This window comes from Papaver somniferum, chromosome 9 (genome assembly GCF_003573695.1).
Source record: "Papaver somniferum cultivar HN1 chromosome 9, ASM357369v1, whole genome shotgun sequence".
NCBI classification, from domain to species: Eukaryota; Viridiplantae; Streptophyta; class Magnoliopsida; order Ranunculales; family Papaveraceae; genus Papaver; species Papaver somniferum.
The window spans coordinates 147573238-147598902 of NC_039366.1; the positions used below are offsets into that span (position 1 = coordinate 147573238).

The window sequence follows — 25665 nt, forward strand, 5'->3', positions numbered from 1 at the left end:
TTTTGAGTGATTGAGAAGGGTTTTAGAAGAGATCTGAGGGAAGAACAGCAAGAACAGAGATCTCAGAGAGAGAGAACATATATTTTAGTAAAATATAATTTTGGATTAATAATTCATTGGTCGAATCCAATGACCAACCGAGTACAATATAAGGCCATTGGCCAAGACAACTACTGGGTAACACCTTAGCTAGGATAAGGGGATAGACTCACAAGTTGTGTTATAGTTATCAGTCCAATACAATTAACATAGTGGGCTTACACTGACTAGGTCTATGACACTATCACACAAGCTAGTATGGTTGAAGATTTGTTTGCAATTGCCCAAGAGTACAAGAAAAGTGATGAGTATGTCATGCACTAGAAGAATGTAGAAGAAGATGAATGTAATCCTGATGATGACCTGAACAATATAAGAGGGTATGAAAGTGAAGAGAAAGATGACAAGAGTTACAATATGTTTCTACAAAAGGCTGAGAATGGGTATCTTTCAGATGGTACTGCAAGTGAGAGAAGTGATGATGGTGCAAGTGATGATAAGGATGCTGAAAGTGATGGTGATGATGCTGAAAGTGATGGTTGTGATCCAAACTTTGGTGAGGTGGAGGTTGAGAATGACAAGGAAGGTAATTCATTGATTTTGTCTTTGCTTAAACTTTGTTGGGTTTGATTTTAGATTTGACAAGGATTAATGCCCTTGTCTCTGTGGCTTTGTAGAGGACCATTATGGGGACTTGATCTCTGACAGAGAAGAAGAAGGTAAATTTTCATTGATCTCCGTGGCTTTATTTTTAGTCTTTTGTTTTTCTTCTTTTTTGTTTGTTTGTGTGAACTCTAATTGAATCATTCGTTTTTTGGCATTTGTATCATAAAGCAACAAAACTAATGGGCTTGAAGTTATAGTATCAAATCATAAGGAGTCCAATGGGCCTAAATATTCAAAGCCTCATGATAACACACAGTTTGAGGAAGACTATGCACATCATTTTAAGGAGAGGCAGCTGAACAGATGTTCCATGAGGGAGTTACTTTTGAACAACTGGATCCTTATAGCCTTGTGAAGGGAAGCAAGTTTGTGATCAAGAAAGCATTAAAGAAGCATTTGAGGGTCTATTTTATGAAGCATAAACACCAGGTTAATTTTAGTGATTCAAACAACTATAAGATTAGGGTGAAGTGCATTCATCATCATAAGACCAAATGTCCTATGTTCATTTATGGAAGAGTTATGAAGGGTGAAGGAAATACATTCACTCTAATAAGTTGGAATCTGAAGCACACATGCAATGAAGATGTCAAAGGGGAGAACAGATGTGCAAATCCATCATTTGTAGCTGATTGGTACATGGAAAGGCTGGAGACTCTTGGCAATAAAAATAACATCCCTGATCCTGAGTCATTGGCCAATGAGTTCAACAAAACAATGAAGGTGAACATTAAGTACCATACAGCCTGGAGAGCAAGAAATATTGTGTTGCAGAAGCTTTATGGCAGCTATGAGGAGCAGTACAAGAAAATTCCTGCATTCTGTGAAATGGTGAAGGTAACAATGTTTTATTTCTTTTTGTTTGTTAATTTTTGTCTTTAGTTATGAACAACATGACTTATTAGAAATTATATGGCATTAACATTTTTGTTGTAATTGCAGGAAAAAATGGCTGACAGTGTAGCTAGTTTCTCATATGAAACCACAGACAACACATTCTTGTCAATGACACTCTGCTTCAAGCCTGTTATAGAAGGATTCTTCGTTGGATGTAGGAAAGTCATTGGATTGGATGCTTTCCATTTGTATGGGAAGTATGGTGGTGTGTTAATGGCTGCAACAGGTCTAGATGGTCAGAATGGTTGAGTTCCTCTTGGTATAATGGTGTGTAGGAATGAAACCATTGAGAACTGGAAGATATTTCTCAAAGACTTGAAAGCTATACTGGGTGAAGACTTTCATTTCACCATTATATCAGACAAGCAGAAGGGGATTAGTGAAGCTTGTGACTATTACTTCTGCTTGGATGATCACAAATTATGTTTAAGGTAATGTTATACTATTCTTAATCTATTTTGTTTTTGTTTTTTGTTTTTTTGTTTTAAGCTTTTAATAATATTTCCTAATAATATCTCCAATGACTAACTATTACTTGGCTACTTAGCAGACATTTGATGAAGAATTTCAAGAAGTATTTCAATTCATTCAGCTTACACACTCATTTCTGGAATGCTGCCAAGTGTTACAAGAAGAGACACTTTCAGGTATGCTCATTTTTCAAAAAAATATAATGTAATTGCAACATAGGAACATTACAAGTATTACAACCTAGGTATATAGCCATATACAACATGAGTTTGATACTATTTATGTTTGTTTTTAGCAACACGTGGATAAATTAGCAGCTGAGGATGAACAAGCTGCAATGTATCTCATAGATCAAAGACCTGATTGCTGGTCTAGGTCTCATTTCTCAAATGATAGCAAGTGTGAGCACATTAACAATAATTTTTCAGAATCTTTCAATAACATGGCCAAGAAGATCATGGATAAGCATATCTTTACAATTGGACAAATGTATGCTAAACTGGTGATGAGTCTTTTCTTCAAGAGGAGGAATGAATGTGAAAAATGGCAGGATGGTCGGATAGTTCCAAAGGCAATGAAGTTGATTACAAAGATGCATGACTTAACTCATCTGCTTGAGTTAATTGGAGTTGTAAGGGGAAAGGTGTATGAGGTCAGGAGTGTTCATGATGTTGTGTTTACTGTGGATCTTCCCAAAAATACATGTAGTTGTTTGTAGTGGCAGCTGAGGGGATTTCCCTGTCAACATGATGTATGTGTTTTGACACCTTTGAGACCAAACTGGGCTGAGTAAGTCACACTCTCTTTTCATTAATATCTTTTCATTCCTATGTTTTGCTTTTTTATGTTCCTTTTATTTTTCCTTGCTCAATCTTGTAAACTGATAATTTGTTGATCTGCTTGTCTGATTTCATGTTGTATCTACTGTGACCTTGTGTACAGTGTGGAATATTACAAAAAGACATATGCTCCAGAGTTTGAACCACTGTCAACTGAAATTGACTGGGTAAGAGCATTAATTTTATTGTATTAAAAATAAATTTTATTGATTATTGTACAATAAATATTTAATAATAAAAAAGATTCTTTTAGGGTTCATACATGCTTTATATAGTACACAGCCTTTAAGGGTTTCATATTTTAACCCATATCTTCTCTTTCTTTCTTTGTGTAGAATATACTGGTAGAGTTCATTAATCCTCCTTTTATCATAAGGAAAACTGGAAGGCCAAGGAATAAGAGAATTCCTTCTTATGATGAAGCTCACCATGTGAAGAAAATGAGAAAGTGTAAGAAGTGTGGGGTTTATGGTCACTATGCAGTAACTTGTGGTGGTGGAGAGGTTGGAAAGAATCCAAAGGGCAACAAGCCTAGAACCTGTGTTGATGGCTCAACATCATCCACTTATGTCCCTGAACCATCAAAAAGGAAGTACAAAAGAAAGAAAGCAGTTGTTAGTTCTTCTGCAGGTGCATCTAGTACTGCTAAGGCTGGAATGAAGATCAATAACAGTTCCAAAACATGTGTTGGTGAATCTTCTAAACAAGGTGCTGCAAAATCAGGCCAAAGGACTAAGAGAAAGGCTTCTTCTCAACCTGCTTTCAATCAGACAAACAAACATGTTGGATCTATCAACAAGAATGTCACCTTCACAGTTGCAGATCCAAAGGGAAAGAAGAAATCAAAGAAGTACATGAAAGTCTGATTCCCTTCTATGTTTGTGTTGGTCTATTTTTTTGGTTTTGTGACTAGATCTGAACAATTGGATTTGTTTTGTGTTTGTTTAAATTTGGTTATCTTTTGTGAATGGATGAATGGATTCTTTTGTAAGGCAATGAAAGTTCTGAAATTCAAATAACTTTATTATAAAATTGTTGCAGGCTACATTTTCAGATTTTTCTTAAATTCCTTGCATATTTCATACACTTTACCCTTCATTGTTTCTTTGGTTTCAATAACAATTGCATCTGAAGCCCATCTGAATGCATCACAAGATTTCTTCTTGCATACAAGGTATGCAATATTGAAATTATGTTGATTTCTGCATATCTTCAGTTCTAATTGAGAGTTGCAGTTGTCTTTAAAGCATTTTTGATTGTCTAGTGGATAGTTTGTAACTCTGTGATTGTCTTCTCCACAGGCAATACAACCATGAGCTGATGGAAGCTTGATTGGAAGTGTTGAAGACTGGGAATAAGCTTGAGAAAACCACTCAAAGTAGTTGCAGGTAGGATTCAAGCATTTCAAGAATAACTTTCCATTACTTACATCTGTTTTAGACCTCAACAAAGCTCTTACTCCATTACAAGGTACATGTTTGCACCTTGAATAAACCCATGGACATGCCTTTGTTTCATGACCTTCTTCCATTTCACACATTAAACACACTATCATACTACTTGAAGTACTTGCTTTATCATTCATACCACCACCCATTTTTTCAGATCTGAAAATGAAGAGAAGCTGATTTCTGTGGTTGTGGATATGTTCATTTATGGAGAAGAAGATAAGAGTGCCACGTAAGAAGTGCCACGTAAGCGGTGCCACATAAGTGGTTCCACGTATGCACTGTGTGGTGACGTATACAGAGTCAACACGTTTCTGGTTGGGTCACAATAACTGATTCAAAGGACTATTAGGTCTTTTTATGTACAGTTAACGGGGCTAACTTTCCATCCATCACTTTTGGTCAAAACTTGCCTAGTTTTGTAATAAATAAAAAAACAGGCTTAGTTTTGTTAACCATAAAAAAAACAGGCCTATTTTTGTAAAAAGCCCTTAGGTTTTCCAGTTGCTAGAGTTCTCCCTTATGTAGTCTTTCAAATCAGGGTTTGCTTTCAATCAAAGCTAAGATAGCTTAATAACAAAGCATTCAATATTCAACGTTAGATGAAAACCTGATTTAAGATTCAAGCTAAGTCTGCTTAAAACCAAAGCAATATCTCTCCACCGTTAGATGGTCTTAGCTTGTTACACACAAATAAAATGTACCTTCATTTATATCTGGGTAACCGTACCTAAACGTGTATATTGAGTTGACTCAATGATTGTTAACCGAAGTTAGCCATATGAACACTTTTGTCTTAACCACATTCATCAGCACTTCTAGATCAACTATGATATCCAATCAATCATGAAAGATAATCAAATGAATCTAATTGTGTTTCAAATAGAGTTGTTCAATTGTTCACTATTTCACAAAAATATATATGAACCAATTGAATCAAAGACGGATTGATTCGTGAGAATCAACTCATGAACATTAAGAAATGGTTTGCAAAGATTGAATTCCTTAATTCATAAATGTATTTTTTTCATGAGTATGAAAAATATGCTTAACCGGTTTTAGAACTTTAACCACTAAGTTTGCAAACAGGTACGCAAACAATAGCTTCTGGACTTTGGTCTTCTCCAGCAGTTTGTGAACGGGTATGCATACTGCTGTCCCAGACCTTAACTCAGGTAGAACTGTTCGCATACTGGTATGCAAACTTGGTTCCCGGACTTTAACAGTTAAAATCGTTCGCATACTAGGTATGCAAACAAGGTTCCCGGACCTGAATCATACCACAACAGTTTTCATACTGGTATGCATACTGTGTTGTATTTATACAAATGTTAATTGTTCTAAACTCCCATTTCAATTATTGAAACATCCTTAGAAGACGACAATAGCTGTCTCACACAAATTATTTGCTTATAAGTAATTTTCAAGTGATCGAATGATCAATACGAAACTTTCCCAGTCGACATCAAATGATTGTCTCACACAAATCATGTAAGATGTTTCAAGGCAATTTTCACATGATCATCTTTTGACTTATTATTTAGTTTCCAACAAATAAATTGTTTCCAACTAAACTCGTCAAGAATATGATGAACGTAGCTAAAGCAAAAAGCTTCCAACACATATTTCGAGAAATAGATAACCGAGTTAAACTCAACTCAAAATATCAAATGTGTATAATATAAAAGTCTATATAGCTACATGACTTAGTCTCATTAAAAGATAAAATAGAATAGACTTCTGAGTGATAGATAAGTTTTAGTCTCCACATACCTTTTGTTGATGAAGTTCCTCCACGCTCTCCTCAGTAGATCTTCGTCTTCAATGGATGAACGTCGTGAAGTCTAAAGATCAACTACACATTCTATCCTAATCTGAGGCATAGATATAAGTAGACTAGAAATCAAGACTTATGGTTTTGATAAACTAAACTTTACAAACATGCTTGAGATAGCAACACTTGCAAGTTCGACCGAGCAATGCTCTAACAATCTCTCCCCTTTTTAATTTTAGTGACAAAACTATCAATACATATGGATTACAAAATAAATAAACTTTGTAGCTTCTCATCCATCATGCTTGATTTCCTTGGTTCTTCAACATATCTTGTATTCTTCGCCATTCCAAGTACTCCAGTGATTCTGAACGTGTTCAACTCAGTATCATTGTTGTTGAAGATCCATAGCCATAACAATAAGAAAACATATGAAAAACATTTGTTCTCAATCATTTATATACAGTGTCATAGCATTATTACACAACATCAAAGTCCAATTGTATCACAACTTTGACAATAATACTACGGTGATATGTATCACCCCCCTTGGTCAATACTTCCATCTCACAATGAAAACCACTCCCACTTACATAATGATTCGTAAACCATATGTATGTAACGTGAACTACCAAATAATTCTCCCCCTTTTTGTCTATATAAATTGGCAAAGGTACGAAAATTACAGGATCATAATGAAATTCTCAAAGAGATAATTCATGACTAAAAGAGAACATATCTACTTTGTTTCGATGATTTCACATAGTCGAAACTTAGTGTAGTCATCTAGGAGTTTATAAAGATACAAGATAACTCCTACAATATTCCACAGACGCACTCCCCATAAAGATTTGGCAATTAAGCACAAGTTCAATTAAGAACTCTCCCCCATAAAATGTCATTCCCGAAAGAACAACAAGGTCTACCTTGCTTTTAACAAGAAAAAAAAATATTTCTTTGGACATTAACAAATTACATGAAGCATGAATTTGTATCCAGAAAACTCGAATAAATTAATCACAAGCAGATTTTATAGATTAATGTAGTCGAAAATGCTCAACATAAGAAAACTTATGGAGCCATACAGTACTTTCACATAGAAGTGGATCAGAGAAATATCAATACTGCGGAATATTTCAAAAATTCATTATATCTTTTATCAATATTTGCATAAAGACACAATAGACTTAACCTTTGAGCATATATGAGAAAATCATAGTTCACGAATGTAAACACATATATATCTCATAAGCAATTACAATATATGAAATCAAAAAATTAAATACTGCAAAAATCATCTTCCAAATAACTTTAGAATTTAGATCTAAAAATATTGCAAGATGAAAATAGTTGGCAATAGCTATGTGTAATCACAATAATTGTTATTCCAAACCCTAGTCATTCTTCTTAAACATAAGAATAAATTCTCATAAGAAGTTTCCTAGACAACAAAACGAAGAGGCAAACTTGTATGAAACAAACTCGTAAAGAACATGCAAGATGATTTCCCCTTAGAAGGTAGAACCAATCTTTTTTTGCACGGATTTACACCAAGAATGGCTACCAAAGGCGTATAAAAAGATTTTCTTAACAAAGAAGAGAATACAAAGTCATTAACGACCATGCATCGTAGTTCACATAAGAGGATTGTGAACATTCAAGAATCCCAGAGTAACGCGTACTACTACCCATTCTTGAAGTTTTTTCTTTGTGATTCACCAACAACATTCTTAAAAAAAATACAAATGATCTTAGAAGAGAAGCACTCCAAGAATCCAAGTGCCCAAGTCCAAGAGAAGTGGAACAAGTGCGACGAACTGGAGCAAAACACTCAAAAATAAGAAACGGGACAAAATCCAATATTAACTCATCTAAATCAAGGATTTGTCATCACCATTTTGAAGAGAATTCAAACAGGAAGAGAATGCAAAAAGAATGAGGTCATTCCGAGTTTGGAAGAAGAAGTTACGACCAAAACAAATTTACCGAAAATCGACGTCTACAGGCCAGTTTGCAAACGGATTTCGTGACCTGGAGCTATTTGCAAACCAGTATGCAAGCTGAAGTCCCTGGATTTTATTTTTGAATGACAGGTATGCATACCATGAAGGCCAAACATCCCGAACTACTATTTTAAAACCTAAACATTTAAGAACCTTAAACGTAAATCAAGTTAGGTAGACATGAACAGTACACAAGGTACATGGATCATGATAAGCACTTTAAGCAAATAATAAAGTCATAAATCTTGCTCAAGTTTATAGACATACCTTTTTAGGAGAATCCAATCGAACTCTACAGTCTTACCAAAAAAATCAAAATCTTACCCAACATAATATGTGCGCGCCAATTCTTGTGCTTCCCTCACCGTATACATAACAGGGCATTCCTTTTTGAGGATGCACTTCCAACACAATCAAGTTGTGTTGAGGTGAACAATGTCTTGCTCACCACAGGTGATATAAACCGATTTTTCCCTAACTATCGATTTTTCACAATCTGTAGTCTTTGGGTTACTTTGTTTCTTCTTCCACCAATTCTTGTGTTTCATTTTTGGATTATCATGAAAGAGATCGCTTTTAGAACCTTTCATATCCAAATCCATATTTCCAAAGAACTCTTTAACTTCCAACATCATAGATACTTCCTTCTCCATAGTCATGGAATTTTCTGGGAGATCATTCCTTTTCACACTCAAAGCATCATTGGCTTTCTTTGGTACCCACTTTGAATGCGTTTAGGAACAATAAAAACCTTCTTACCCTTACTCTCTTCTAGATTTCTCCGAAGAGAATTCGATTGACTATTTTTTTGCAAGTTAGTCTTTCTCCAATTGGGAGCATCGGTCGTCTTTACGAAGTTATTCTTTTGATAACCGCTAGGATTGTGAAAACGATTCGTATGACGTTTATAGGCAAATATAGGTTTATCACAACACTGATTCTTTTGCCTAAAGGTTGGATAGTTACAACCTGTAATGTTAAGGGGATTATCCTTAACATATGATCTTGGTATTGTTAAAGCACTGCTCGGTCGAACTTGCAAGCGTTGCTATCTCAAGCTTGTTTGTCAAGTTTAGTTGCAAAAACTATAAGTCTTGATTTCTAGTCTACTTTTAGCTAAGTCTCGGACTAGGATAGTAAGTGTAGTTGAGCTCTAGACTCCACGGCGTTCATCATGCAAAGAAGAAGAACTACTCAAGGAACTGGTGGATCTTCATCGACAAAAAGGTATGTGAAGACTTGAACTTATCTATCACTCAAAATTCTATCTATTCAATCTCCTATCTTGAGACAAAAGTCGTATTGCTATATAGACTTCGATTATACACATTTGTTATTTCGAGCCGAGTTTATCTCGCTTATCTATTTCTCGAAATATGTGTTGGTAAGCTTTCGCTTAGGCCAAGTTCATCTTTACTCGTGACGAAAGTCATGTTGATTGTTTCAATCTCTTGAAAATCGCTTTGATGAAAAATAGGATGTGAATAACCAATATATAACATCCTCTAAGAATGTTTCAATGATTGAAATAAGAGTTTATAAAATATAACCTTGAATGGATATAAACATTGTATGTGAACTCATACTTGTGTAAGTCCAATATCCTTGAACCAAAGTATGCGTACTTTACTAGTTTAGGATGTCCGGAGCTAAGTCCGCGTACCCGTACGCGTACTTCTGGAAGTTCACATCCCGTGAATTTCTGCTGGAGTTTGTGAACTAAAAACAAGCTCAACCCGGGTACTTAAGTATGCGTACCGGTATGCGTACTTAAGTTGGTTATTTTCTAAAAACGGTTTATTCGTGAATTAAGACACACACACACACACATATATATATATATTAAGGAATGCAATCTTTGCAAACCGTGGTAATAATGTTCATGAATCGATTCGAGTGAATCAAAATCGTTTTTGCTTTGATTTTGTGTCTTATATACTTCTATGAGACATAAGCAATTGAAAAACTCTCTAACTAGTTCTTTTGAGTCATTTGAACTAGTTATGGTGAAGATGAATAAGGTTGATATGAAAGTGCTCATATGGCTAACCATTGGTTAACTATTGTTGAACCAACTAGGTGTACACGTTTAGGTATGGTTACTCAAACCTAAATGAAGTTACATTTCATTTGTGTATAACAAGCTAAGTTCGATCTAACGATTGAAATATATTAGCTTGAATCTAATCAGGTTTTCATATAACGGTAAATATTGAATGCTTTGTTACCAAGGTAACTTAGTTTGCAAACCTTGATTTGGAGACTATATAAAGGAGAACTCTAGCAACTGGGAAACCTAATACCCACACCTCCTGTGTGATACTAGTTGTATAAGCTATGGTCGATTCTCCTTTAATCTTAGGTTTCTATCGAGACCCTGTAGGTTAACGACTTGAAGACTTCATTGGGATTGTGAAGCCAGACCCAACTATTTTCTCTATTGTTGTGTGATCTGATCTTGCTGTTTATATCGTATTTGAGTACAATCATAAGATTGGCTTGAGATTAATTTCTCCGATAGGAAAGATAGAAAAGTAGTCCCAAACATCTTCGTTTCATAGTTTGTGATTCCACAATATCTTTTTTCGCTAGTCGATTATTATTGTAAGGTGATGGATATTTCTAGGCTGTTCTTCGGAAATATAAGTCTGGTACATCAATTGGTTCCTGTTCACCTTGATTTATCAAAAGACGAAACAAAACTGGTAGGTAATTCTGTGGGAGACAGATTTATCTATTCCTTTAGACTTTTCTGTGTGAGACATATTTGTTTATTAAAGTCTTCGACTTTGGGTCGTAGAAACTCTTAGTTGTGGGTGAGATCAACTAAGAGAATCAAGTGCATAGTATCCTGCTGGGATCAGAGATGTAAGTGAAAATGCGGGGGTCTAACAACTACACCCAACAATTCGTTTGGCAATCTGAGAGGACTTAATCCAATACACTTTCTAGATAATCAACTAGACAGTCAGACTCAATCTAGAGTAAATTATATCAAAGAGTTTAATATCTCTAACTCTTAATTCAATCAGCAAATAGAAATTTGCGAGCCCGATTGAATAAGAGGAGTAACTTGAACGGTACCAAAGACCAATGTTCAAGTGTCAATCAATGTAAATCAAGGTTGGATATTCTAATTGATTGATCTTAACGCACAACATGTGATATTTCAATTATATAACAAAATATAATGCGGAAAAGAAATAACAAAGACACCCGAATTTTGTTAACGAGGAAACCGAAAATGCAGAAAAACCCCGGGACCTAGTCCAGATTGAACACCACACTGTATTAAGCCGCTACAGACACTATCCTACTACCAATTAACTTTGGACTGGACTATAGTTGAACCCTAATCAATCTCACACTGATTCAAGGTACAGTTGCGATCCTTACGTCTCTGATCCCAGCAGGATCCTACGCACTTGATTCCCTTAGTTGATCTCACCCACAACCAAGAGTTGCTACGACCCAAAGTCGAAGACTTGATAGAAAAATCGGTCTCACACAGAAAAGTCTATAGGATTGAATAAATCTGTCTCCCACAAAAATACCCAAGAGTTTTTGTTCAGTCTTTTGATAAATCAAGGTGAACAGGAACCAATTGATAACCCGTACTTATATTCCCGAAGAACAACCTAGAATTATCAATCACCTCACAATAAACTTAATCGACTAGCGAAACAAGTTATTGTGGAATCACAAACGATGAGACGAAGTGTTTGTGATTACTTTTGTATCTTGTCTATCGGAGATATAAAATCTCGAGCCAATTATTTCAATTGTACTCAACACGATAGAAACAGCAAGATCAGATCACGCAACTACAAAGATAATAGTTGGGTCTGGCTTCACAATCCCAATGAAGTCTACAAGTCGTTAACCTACAGGGTCTCGAGAAGAAACCTAAGATTAAAGGAGAATCTACTCTAGTTATGCAACTAGTAACACACAAGATGTGTGGGGATTAGGTTTCAGTTGCTAGAGTTCTCCTTTATATAGTTTTCAAATCAGGGTTTGTAATCCAAGTTACCTTGGTAACAAAGCATTCAATATTCACCTTTAGATGAAAAACCTGATTCAACCAAGCTAATATCTTTCAACCGTTAGATCGAACTTAGCTTGTTATACACAAATGAAATGTACCCTCACTTAGGTTTATGTAACCGTACCTAAACGTGTACACCATGTTGGTTCACAAATAGTTAACCGAGGTTACCCATATGATTACTCTCATATCAACCTTATTCATCTCAACCATAACTAGTTCAAATGACTCAAATGAAACTAGTTAAAGAGTTGTTCAATTGCTATAGAAAACACAATTGAAACCAAATTGGTTTGATTCACTTGAATCAATCATGAACATTATATCCACGATTTGCAAAGATTACATTCCTTATGATTTAAATGTTTAAGTCCATGAACTGACCGATTTGACAAAGTAACCAGCTTAAGTATGCGTACTTAAGCAACCGTATTTGAGTTTGTTTAGTTAAGAGTTTGTCAAAACCAAACTCAGCAGAAATTTTCGATCCGAAAACTTCCGCCAGTATGCGTACGGGTACGCATACTTAACCTGACTCCTTCACCAATTTCGTATACACACATACACATACATTTGGCTCCCGGTTTATGGATTTATACACTAATGTGCGAACATACTATATATGCTTATATCCAAACATGGTTACATTCTCAACTCTTTATTTCAATCATTGAAACATTCTACTATAATGACAATAGCCGGTTTCACACACTATTAACATCAAAGCAATTTTCAAGATATTGAAATAATCATTATCGAAACATTCCAAGCCTACATCAAATGATTGTATCACAGAAACCATGTAAGATGTTACTCGACAATTTTCTCATGATATAAGATGAACTTGGTCGAAGCGAAATCTTGCCAACACATATTTCGAGAAATATGTAAGCGAGATATACTCAGCTCGAAATCTCAAATGTGTATAGAGAAACTATATCTTAACACGACTCTCAATATATGAGATAGTATAAATAGACTTTCCAAGTGATAGATGAGTTCTAGTCTCCACATACCTTTTGTCGAAGAAGTTCCACAAGCTCCCCTTAGTAGTTCTTCGTCTTCAAATGATGAACTCTATTAAATATGAGCTCAACTACACTATCTATGTCCTAGTCCGAGACATCTATAAATAGGCTAGAAATCAAGACTTATAGTTTTGGTCACTAACATTGACAAACATGCTTGAGATAGCAACGCATGCGAGTTTGACCAAGCGGTGCTCTAGCAATCTCCCCCCTTGTTAATTTTATTGACAAAACTATCAATACATATGGATTACAAAATAGATAGAAATTGTAGCTTCTCATCCAAATACTTGATCTCTTTGGCATCTTCAATGCGACTCGAAATCTTCGTCATTTCCAAGTGCTCCATGATCCTAAAGGTTGTAATTTCAGAATCATAGTTGTTGAAGATCTGTAGCGATAACAATGAGAAAACAAAATGCTCTCAATCATTGTTATACGGTGTCATAGTATTATTACACAACATCAATGTTTAATTGTATCACAACTTTGACAACAATACTATGGTGATATGTATCACTCCCCTTAGTCAATACTTCTTCTAAACATGAAAACCACTCCCCCTTACATAATGATCCGCAAAACCATATGTATTTGTAGTATCACACTACACATTAATTCTCCCCCTTTTTGTCAATATAAATTGGCAAAGGTATGAAAACTAGTGGGATCCTCATGAAATTTTCACAGAGATACTTCATGACCAAAAGAGAATACCATATCAACTTATTTAGATGCCATCATAAAGCCGAAGCTAAATGCATTCATCAAGGAGTTTATAAAGATACAAGATAACCCCTAATATTCCATAACCTCACTCCCCACAAAGATTTGGCAATTAAGCACAAGTTCAAAATGAATTCTCCCCCATAAAATGTCATTCCCGAAAGAACAATAAAGGCGACCTTGCTTTTACAAGAAAAGAAGGATTTCTTTTAGATAACTCAAATCACATGGAAATATGAATTTGAATCAAAGTATTCAATTGAATTATCCATAAAAGAATTCATGATTAATCCGATCGAAATGCACAATTAAATTAACCACAAGAAAACCCATGATTAATTCAATCGGAATTACACAACTAAATTAACCGCAAAAGTGATCAATTCAATTGGTCATGCTCGTCATAAGAGAACTTACGGAGCAACAACTAAACTGACCACAAGAGAATGATCAATTCAATTGGTCATGCTCAAACATAAGAAAAATTATGGAACAACACAGTATATGCACAAAAATGTGGATCGGAGATCAACTAATACCGTAGAATAAACAAGGATTCATTCTATTTTCCATCATTATTTGCACAATGACTTATAATAGACTTAATCCTTGTAAACAAAAGTTTTATCCTTTCTTCCATCAAAACAATGACATAAAAGGATTTAACTTTTGTAATGTCAAAAGTTCATTCTATCTTTTATCAATACATTCATACCTACATAATAGAGATAACTTTTGAGCAAGTATGGGACAATCATTGGTTCACGGACGTAAACAACATATCCCATAACAGTTTGCAATATATAAAATCATAAAGATTAAAATTGCAAAAATTATCTTCCAAAAATTTAGAATTTAAATGAATAAATCTAAAACAATTGAAGATGAATATCGTTGGACATAGCTAGTGTACTCACAATAATGGATATTTCAAACCCTAGTTATTCTTCTAAAAACACAAGAAATAAATTCTCTAAAAGAAGATTTACTAGATAAAATCAAAGTTCATTGAGAACCTCATACCTTTCAATGAATCCATCATAGAAGGTATCACTGATTTCCTTTACTCTATTGACCGTAGACACTCCATGTTCGTTAGTTAGAACACACACTTTTCGATCAACAACCCGAGCAAGTTGTCTAGCTTTGACACAGTGCATGATGAGCTTTTTTCTGATTCTGTATCAGAATATTTTGATTTGCAAGGATTTTGGCCTGACCATCCAAGAGTTGGCTTATTTGCCGTTGGAGATTTGCAAACTCGACCTTTGAATCGTTTTGAAAAAGATTTAAATCCTTAACAGAATCATCAATCCAGGAGTTGTGGTCCTTTCTTGCAAGCATCTTCTTTAGAACCAGCTCTTGAATTGACTCACTTCCTTGAGTGTCTTCCTCCATATCAAGATGCACAATCTCTTGAGATTTTGCAGAGTTCTCCATATAATTTTTTGTTAGGGATGGATTAATACAATATAAGACATATATGTATTAAGAGAAGACACTTCTCATTAAGGAAACCCTATGAACTCACAGGAGTAGGACACGGAAGTTCAAGGACCGTTCACAAGAGAAGGATGGGTTTAAACTAAATCCAGTAAGAGGAAAAACACAATGTTTGTCAAATATTGTTCAATAATCCTTAGAATTAGAGCATGATCATAAAACAAATCTTGAGATTCCCATAGTCATCATCCTTGTACCTCTCAAGATAGATTCAAGGATGAGGTTACCTAAAGTTAGGTAAAGGAGTGAGAAGTGATCTCAGTACCAAACATGGGAGAAGGGTTGTACAGGTTGTTTGACCGTTTTACTTGTATATTCCCCTTTTTACATTGATTGTAACGTATTCCGGAGGAATTAGTCATAAGCCCTTTCAAAAGTCCATCTGAAGGAATTTTCTGAGGACTGAGTCTAGGACCTCTAGAAATAGGTTCCAGAAAAGGGAATTTGGAGGATTTCCATTTTCTTGATCTAGACTTACCAGACTTGTTCTTATAAACACAGGGAAAGTCTTCATTAGTGGCACAAGAGTTTACACCGTAATGAGGAACATGCAACCTATGATGATTTATTGAAGAGAGATCATTTTTATAAGATTTCTGGTTTTCTGTCGGCAAGAGATTCACTGTAGATGTCCTCAAACGATTTTCTCCATTGACAGTAGAAAGAAGCAAATTATGGAGATTAGAAATTTGTTTCCTCTTGGAAAAACAATGAATAGCATAGTGATTCTTTTTCCCACAGAAGGAACAATATCGTGGATTTGAGACATGATTTTCTTGACCCAACACTTCTGCCTGCACATGCAAATTTTGCAAGTGCCTCACCGTAGGTAATTCCTTGGAGGAATTTTTCTTTACGCTAGGTAAAACCTTGTGAGTATCAGGAGAAGGTGTAGAAGATGACTTAATCATCAAGACAGAGTTTTCCTTTTTCAAGGTGTCACACTGTTCTCGGGCAAGTTGAAGAGATGCAACGAGTTTCTCTTTTTCAACACGATAGTTGTTTATTTCTGATGAATGAGCCTTGACTAAACGCTTTTCTCTGATAGAGTCTTCTCTGACAGTATCTTCAAGAGAACTAATATTTTCACGTTGTAGAGTAGTTTCTCGAACCAATAGTTCTATGTTGTTAGAGAGAGATTCAATGAAAATGTAGACTTCACGTTCCCTTTCAAGAGATTTCTCAAATTCATCAATAAGATGATCATTCTTTTCTTCAAGAATCTTATTCGAGGATTGAAGGTCAGCATAATTTTTTAATGATCTGGTGAGTTCCATTTCAGATTCTGATACGAGCTCACAAAATTTGTTTTTCCCTCGGGATTCGGAAGAATCTATTAAGGAGCTATCCTTTGAGGCAAATCCATGTTTTTTGTTGTAGTCAGAATATGTGGAAGATATATCAATATGCGTTATCTTGTGAGATACTTCTTAGGTCCTCAGAACACAGATTGCAACAAACACAAACTTATAAGATCTTTAACGTGTTTGTCTACACCCAATAATTCGTTTGGCAATCTGAGAGGACTTACTCCAATACACTTTCTAGAGAATCAACTAGACTGTCAGACTCAATCTAGAGTAAAGTATATCAAAGAGTTTAATATCTCTAACTCTTAATTCAATCTGCAATCAGCAAATAGAAATCTGCGAGCCCAATTGAATAAGAGGAGTAACTTGAACGGTACCAAAGACCAATGTTCAAGTGTCAATCAATGTAAATCAACAACCCAAGGTTGGATATTCTAATTGATTGATCTTAATGCACAACCTGTGATATTTCAATTATATAACAAAATATAATGCGTAAAAGAAATAACATAGACACTATAATTTTGTTAACGAGGAAACCGCAAATGCAGAAAAACCCCGAGACCTAATCCAGATTGAACACCACACTGTATCAAGCCACTACAGACACTAGCCTACTGCCAATTAGCTTCAGACTGGACTGTAGTTGAACCCTAATCAATCTCACACTGATTCAAGGTACAGTTGCGCTCCTTATATCTCTGATCCCAGCAGGATACTACGCACTTGATTCCCTTAGTTGATCTCACCAACAACCAAGAGTTGCTACAACCCAAATTCGAGGACTTGATAGACAAATTTGTCTCACACAAAAAAGTCTATAGGATTGAATAAATCTGTCTCCCACAGAAATACCCAAGAGTTTTTGTTCCGTCTTTTGATAAATCAAGGTGAACATGAACCAATTGATAACCCTGACTTATATTTCCGAAGAACAACCTATAATTATCAATCACCTCACAACAAACTTAATCGACTAGCGAAACAAGTTATTGTGGAATCACAAACGATGAGACGAAGTGTTTGTGATTACTTTTCTATCTTGTCTATCGGAGATATAAAATCTCGAGCCAATTATTTCAATTTTACTCAACGCGATATAAATAGTAAGATCAGATCACGCAACTACAAAGATAATAGTTGGGTCTGGATTCCCAATCCCAATGAAGAGTCTTCAAGTCGTTAACCTACAGGGTCTCGAGAAGAAACCTAAGGTTAAAGGAGAATCAACTCTAGTTATGCAACTAGTAACACACAAGATGTGTGGGGATTAGGTTTCAGTTGCTATAGTTCTCCTTTATATATTTTTCAAATCAGGGTTTGCAATCCAAGTTACCTTGGTAACAAAGCATTCAATATTCACCGTTGGATGAAAAACCTGATTCAACCAAGCTAATATCTTTCAACCGTTAGATCGAACTTAGATTGTTGCATACAAATGAAATGTACCCTCATTTAGGTTTATGTAACCGTACCTAAACGTGTACACCATGTTGGTTCACAAATAGTTAACCGAGGTTACCCATATGATTACTCTCATATCAACCTTATTCATCTCAACCATAACTAGCTCAAATGACTCAAATGAAACTAGTTAAAGAGGTGTTCAATTGCTATAGAAAACACAATTGAAACCAAATCAGTTTGATTCACTTGAATCAATCATGAACATTATAGACACGGTTTGCAAAGATTGAATTCCTTATGATTTAAATGTTTAAGTCCATGAACTGACCGATTTGACAAAGTAACCAGCTTAAGTATGCATACGGGTATGCGTACTTAGGCAACCAGATTTGAGTTTGTTTAGTTTCCAAACTCAGCAGAAATTTTCGGTTCGAAAATTTCCGCCAGTATGCGTACGGGTACGCATAGTTAAGAGTTTGTCAAAACCAAACTCAGCAGAAATTTTCGGTTAAAACTTCCGCCAGTATGCGTACGGGTACACATACTTAACCTGTCTCCTTCACCAATTTTGTATACACACATATGCATACACTTGGCTCCCAATTTATGGATTTATATACTAATGTGCGAACACACTATATATGCTTATATCCAAACATGGTTACATTCTCAACTCTTTATTTCAATCATTGAAACATTCTTCTATAATGACAATAGCCATTTTAACACACCATTAACATCAAAGCAATTTTCAAGATATTGAAATAATCACTATCGAAACATTCCAAGCCTACATCAAATGATTGTAGCACACAAACCATGTAAGATGTTACTCGACAATTTTCTCATGATATAAGATGAACTTGGTCGAAGCGAAAGCTTTCCAACACATATTTCGAGAAATATGTAAGCGAGATATACTCAGCTCGAAATCTCAAATGTGTATAAAGAAAACTATATCTTAACACGACTTATGTCTCAATATAGGAGATAGTAGAAATAGACTTTCCAAGTGATAGATGGGTTCAAGTCTCCACATACCTTTTGTCGAAGAAGTTCCACAAGCTCCCCTTAGTAGTTCTTCGTCTTCAGATGATGAACTCTGTGAAATCTAAGCTCAAGTACACTATCTATGTCCCAGACCGATACATCTATAAATAGGCTATAAATCAAGACTTATAGTTTTGATCACTACATTGAAAAACATGCTTGAGATAGCAACACATGCGTTTTCGACCGAGCAGTGCTCTGACAGTAAGGAGCGCAACTGTACCTTGGATCAGTGTGAGAATTATTGGGGTTCAACTACAGTCCAGACCGAAGTTAGTTTGTAGTAGGCTAGTGTCTGTAGCGGCTTAATACAGTGTGTGTTCAATCTGGTCTAGTTCCCGGTGTTTTTCGCATTTGCGGTTTTCTCGTTAACAAAACTTCTGGTGTCTGTGCTATTTCTTTTCCACATTATATTTTGTTATATAATTGAAATATGACAGGCTGTGTGTTAAATCGATCAATTGGTAAATCCAACCTTTGGTTGTTGATTGAAACTGATTGATCCTTGAACATTGGTCTTTGGTACCTTTCAAGTGATTTCTCTTGTATTCAATCAGGCTCATAAATTTCTATTTGTTTGAGTGAGGATTGAATCGAGAAATTGATATATTTTCTTTATTAAGATTGAGTCTGACTGTCTAGTTGATTCTCTTAAAAGTATATTGGAGTTAGTCCATACAGATTGCTAAGCAAAATATTGGGTGAGGTTGTTGTACCCCCACTTTTTCAGGTTTCACAACTTCTTGTGATGCCCAAACAAGAACATCATGAAGTTTCTCATTCCCTATACGAAAACGACATCTCCTTTCCAGGTGACCTTTATTTCCACAATAATGACAAATATAAGGAATGTTCTTACCCGAATTCGTATGTTCTGTTTTTGGAGGTTGATATACTTTGCTCTTTCGAACCTTAACTGTTGGTGAATGTATTTCACTTTTTCTATCAGTGGAAACCTTTTGTTGAGAAGAATCAATATCCTTGACAAATTTTACCTCTTTGCTAGTACTTGGAGCATCTATTCCCTTATAGCCCAATCCTCGTGTATCACGGTGATTTTTACTTGCTCCTAGAATTGTGGTTAATTTGTTTGAACTGGTATTGAACTTTTTCAAGTCCTCTTCTAACATCTTGATTTTATCAAGAGCAGCAGTTAAATCATCCTCAATTTTCTTTTCTCGAGAAAGAAAAACACTTTCTCTGTTTTTGAAACAGCTCTGTTGAGAGTTAATCCTTGCTTCATATTCTGCAAGTTTCTCTTCCAACAAGAAGTATTTTTGACAAACGTTATCACATTCAAGTGACTTTCTACTCAGGTTTTCCTCAGATTTGAGGATCGATTCGCAAGAGTGATTCGAAACATAAATACCTCCGTAAATCCTTTACAATTTCTTGTTTTCTCGACATAGAGAAGTCAGAAGAGGTGTGACATGAGAAGTTGTCATCTTCTTCTTTTCCAACGAATCCAAAAGCTTAACATACTCTGAGACTTCCTCATCTACATCTCTATCAATATCTGAATCACTTTCATCAGAAAGTTCATCCAACTGTTATTCTAGGTGTGGTTCCCAATCAAAAGTTTACACATCAAGGGAATGTTATATATTGACTTAGATGTGACAGTTCTCTCAGGTGAATCCAATCCTTGAAAATCATCAGGTAATTTCTGACCTGGTACGTTATTAAAGATACACTCGTCCATAATAATCAGATTGCTTAAAACACAGACTTATGAGGTCTTAACGTGTTTTCCTACTCTGATAACCTTAGCGTGTTTGCCTGCTCTATATGGACTAACTCCAATATAATTCCGAGAGCACCGGCTTATAAAGCGAGCTCAACCAAGAAATATATCAAAGAGATATATCTCAATTTCTCAATGCAATATGCAATCATATATAAATTTGTGATCTTGATTGATATGAGAAATAGCTTGGACGGTACCAAAGACCCATGCCCAAGTGCCAATCAATTACTATCCAACAATCAAGGTCGGATTTACCAATTGATTGATCTATGCACAACTTGTGATATTTAAATTATATAAACAAATATAATGTGGAAAATAAATAACACAAACACCAGAACTTTTGTTAACGAGGAAACTGCAATGTAGAAAAACCCCGGGACCTAGTTCATATTTGAACACCACACTGTATTAAGCCGCTACAGACACTAGCCTAGTACAAGTTAACTTCGGACTGGAATGTAGTTGAGCCCTAACCAAGCCTCACAACCATTAAGGTACAGTCGCATTCCTTACGCCTATTGAACCACGCCGAATTCTGCGCGCTTGATTCCCTTATCCGATCTCACCCATAACTAAGAGTTGTTACGACCCAAAGTCGAAGACTTATAAACAAATCTGTCTCCACAGATAAGTCTATTCTGATAGATAAATCTGTCTCCCACAGAAGTACCTATGAAGTTTTGTTCCGTCTTTTGATAAATCAAGGTGAGCAGGAACCAATTGATAATCTGGTCTTATACTCCCGAAGAGCAGCCTAAAAATATCAATCACCTCACAATAACTTAACTACATGGTAGTAGAAGAAGTTATTGTGGAATCACAAAGAATGAGACGAAGAGCTTTGTGATTACTTTTTATATCTTACATATCAGAGATAAATATCGAGAAAATCTTAGAGAAGATAAAACTCAATACGATAGAACAAGTAAGATCAGAACACGTAACTACAAAGAAAATAGTTCGGTCTAGCTTCACAAGTCCCAAATGACGTCTTCAAGTCTTTAACCTATAATGGTTTTGGAAAAACCTAGGTGAAATGATAATCGACTTTAGTCGCAACTAGGATACAAGAAAGTGTCGGGATTAGGTTTTCCAGTTGCTAGAGTTCTCCCTTATATAGTCTTTCAAATCAGGGTTTGCATTTAATGGCTTCGCAACAGTAGTTCCGTCTACAACAACTGTCGGTGCATCGTATCCAATAACTACAAGTTTCCATGTCTCAAAGTCACGGGCTTGTAAGAATTAAGGCATAGAAAATTTCCACCATAAGTGATTTGCGCCATCAAATGCTGGCGGTACGTTTATCGAGATTGCACTCTTGTCCATATAGTCATATTGCTTTAAACACAGACTTATGAGGTCTTAACGTGTTTGCCTGCGCTGATACCAATTGAAAACGCGGGGATACCAAAATACACCACCAAGTTTTTCTTAAGCAATCTTTATGGACAAACTTAAATATAATTCCTAGAGTTCAAGTTAATAAATCTCAACCAAGAAAAAATATTTAGATTTTTATCTCTATCTTTCAAATCAGAACGTTTACAGACATAAGTCCGTGAACCTGATTTCCTGGTGAGAGTACTTGGGTGATTCTAAAGATCAACTTCCCAAGTAATCAATCAAGTAGTATCCAACAAACAAGGTCGGAGATATCTACTATGATTGATTAACGTACAACCTGTGATATTTCAATTATAAAGATAAACAATATAATGCGGAAAAAGAAATAACACGGACACCAAAAGTTTTGTTAACGAGGAAACCGCAAATGCAGAAGAACCCCAGGACCTAGTCCAGATTGAACACCAAACTGTATTAAGCCGCTACAGACACTAGCCTACTGGAAAGACGAGGGTACCCAAATACACCACAATTTTTTAATTATCCACCTATAAATCCTCTTACCGAAAGTGATTGTCTATGAACAAAGTCGAGACAATGCAACAAAACGGTATTCACACTTTGTGTGATTGTCTATGGATAAGAGATCGAGACAATACGACTACCAAAATGTGATACTTGATAATAGGTTCGGACTTAACTAATATCTATAGGATCACTATCAAGTATATCGGAGTTCACGTTTATGTATTTTACTTTAAATTATAATAAACAATTATAATTGTGGAAATAGAAAAATAAAAGACACAACAAGATTCTGTTAACAAGGAAACTGCAAATGCAGAAAAACTCCGGCACCTAGTCCGGAATTGAATACTCTCAGAATTAAGTCGTTATACAAATCTAAACCAACTTCGTATAGTCAAGCCCAAGCTACTACCCCTAGTTCACTTAGTTTACTCAGTATCCCTGCGCTTCTGACTTCAATGAGTGCACGCACTGGAACAATTCCTTTGGATCGTATTCCAAACAGTAAAGGAACAACAAATTTGTTCGGTAACAACTCTTTAGATTCTTTCAAGATAAAGATATCTCAAGTCATACGCAAAGGCTCTTCCATTTAATCTAATTAGAGGTGGGACTTGGGTTGGGTTAACCCATCCAACCCATGCCCAACCCGGACATTGGGCGGACATGGGCAACGTATTTCAAAACTTTGGGCAGGCTTGGGCATAAACTTTATAAACCCGAGTTAGATTTGGGCAAGCATGGGCACAAATATTTCTAACCTAAGCAACCCCCGCCCAACCTAAAGAACTATGATATAGTTATATAAAAATATTTTTATAATTGATATTATTATCTATTTAGAGTAATTTTAGATATTATCTTCAAATCTAATAATGAAAATATAAATTATATCTATCTCATTAATTATTCAGTATGAAAAAAATTTATATTATTGTAAATAATCTTCATCTATTTGGAAATTTAAGATAAATGAACTAACTAAATCTTATTATTATATTTTTTATTACCATTTTAACAAACTCATATGTCTAGCGAAGGTTGGGCAAACCCGAGGAACCCGAGGAACATAATTTGGGCAGACTTGGGCGGTACCTCAATAGGTTCCACGGGTTCGATGGGTAATCTGGGCAAAGGATTTCTAGCTTGGGTCTGCCTCATCTAAGCCTTCTAACCCGCCCAACCAACCCAAGTCCCATCCCAAAATCTAATAAACTCCTTTGCCTGGTTAGATCAACTTATCCAATAACTACCAAACTAGTCAAGTTTAGATTCGCAATCAATCAGTATTGTTAGAACATAGCTCGGTTGAACTCACCAAGCATTGGTATGTCAAGTTTGGTTGTCATATTTTAGTGTGTCAAAACTCATCTAAAGTCACTTGATGTAAACTAGAGTCAACTTCGTTTAAGTTAGACTAGAAAGTCTAGGAATGTTGAGACATAAAGTATTATTCCGAAGACTTGAAGAATGTGAAGAAGAAGCGGACTACAATAACAACATCATCCTTCCTCTTGAGGTTAGTAATATTGACTTGAACCTGTTTTATTCCTAACGTATCTTTCAAGTCGTGCTATATTGATAACATAACTGCGAAGCTGTATATACTATACATATTGTATAATACTCTAGTGATGTGACATGGTCATATTTGTATGATCATAGTATTAGAGAATTAGGCTACGAAATATAACGCTATTCTTTTGAAATTCGTAGATATGACGTCGACATAATCTTGTATATACTGTTATGATTATGTGAATGTTATGGTGAATATTTCATCCTATGAAACAATGTTTTACATTTGTTTAAAAGAAGTACAATCATGAACTTGTTTCATGAATCGAAAGGGAAATCGTTAGGCTTATTGGTACGAATATTTATTGCAAATATTTGGATTACCAATATGTGTGAGATGGTAGAACCGATCGTAACTTTGTTATGTATCTTGGTATAACTAATCACAATGCCTGACTTATGATTTGGTATGATTAATTTTTATTAATTGGTGTAACCGATCCTAAGTAATCACCATGAGATGGTATGATCGATATTTGTAATTGGTGTGACCGATCCTAGTAATTGGTGTGACCGATCACAAGATCTTGTGTAATCGATCCTTGTAATTGGTGTAACCGATCCTAGTGACTGGTGTGGCCGATCACAAGTAGATACCATATATAGATGTAACCGATCCTACCTAATTATCTTTATAAGGTAGTACGAGTCCCTACCGGATTACTTTTATAAGGTAATTGGTGTAACCGGTCCTGGTAATTGTGTGACCGATCATAAGAGGATGTGTGACCGATCCTTGTAATTGGTGTAACCGATCCTACCTGATTATTTTTATTGGGTAATATATATTCCTACCTATTTATTTTTATAAGGTAGAACCGATTACCTAAAGATGTCAACATACTTTGAACACGTACCATAACTCGTATCATTTATTGTTCAAATATATTCCTTAGTACTCAAGGACATCCTGTGCCGAAATAAATTGAGAATCTTTTAGTTAAGGTTTTTGGTTTTATATGCTTTAATTACCAGCAATTAAATGCATATCTCTAGAGAATAAAAAATTAGTAATGTGCATTTACTAATTGAAGATTTAGGAAATTTTGGACAAGCATTTATTGGAATTAGGAAAACCGAATTTTGCTATTCATTGCATATCTTGAGAATATTTACGATTTTGTAAATTCCTTGGTGTCCAAACATCCTTGGTCTATAAATACCTAAGTTTGCATTTCTAGCAAACCATTCTAAGAGCCAGGAAAACTTCATTCTTATTTTTTTTGGTGGAGCCGTCTAATCGGAGAGGAAAGTAT

At 35.3% G+C, this 25665-nt stretch overlaps 1 protein-coding gene across 1 annotated transcript; it reads left to right on the top strand.

The window, feature by feature from the left end:
* Nucleotides 1-456: 456 nt before the first annotated feature.
* LOC113312691 lies at nt 457-1851 on the top strand. The gene is made up of 4 exons (XM_026561429.1): nt 457-625; nt 717-758; nt 992-1542; nt 1648-1851. Exons 1-4 carry the CDS (start codon nt 457-459, stop codon nt 1849-1851), a joined length of 966 nt encoding a protein of 321 aa, XP_026417214.1.
* The last annotated feature ends 23814 nt before the right edge of the window (nt 1852-25665 follow it).

Excerpts from the sequence above, each read along its gene's own strand:
- LOC113312691 (XM_026561429.1), top strand. The coding sequence starts at position 457 with ATGTTTCTACAAAAGGCTGAGAATGGGTATCTTTCAGATGGTACTGCA. Across the intron at positions 626-716 it reads GGTTGAGAATGACAAGGAAG|AGGACCATTATGGGGACTTG; the intron begins GTAATTCATTGA and ends GTGGCTTTGTAG. Across the intron at positions 759-991 it reads CTCTGACAGAGAAGAAGAAG|GAGAGGCAGCTGAACAGATG; the intron begins GTAAATTTTCAT and ends CATCATTTTAAG.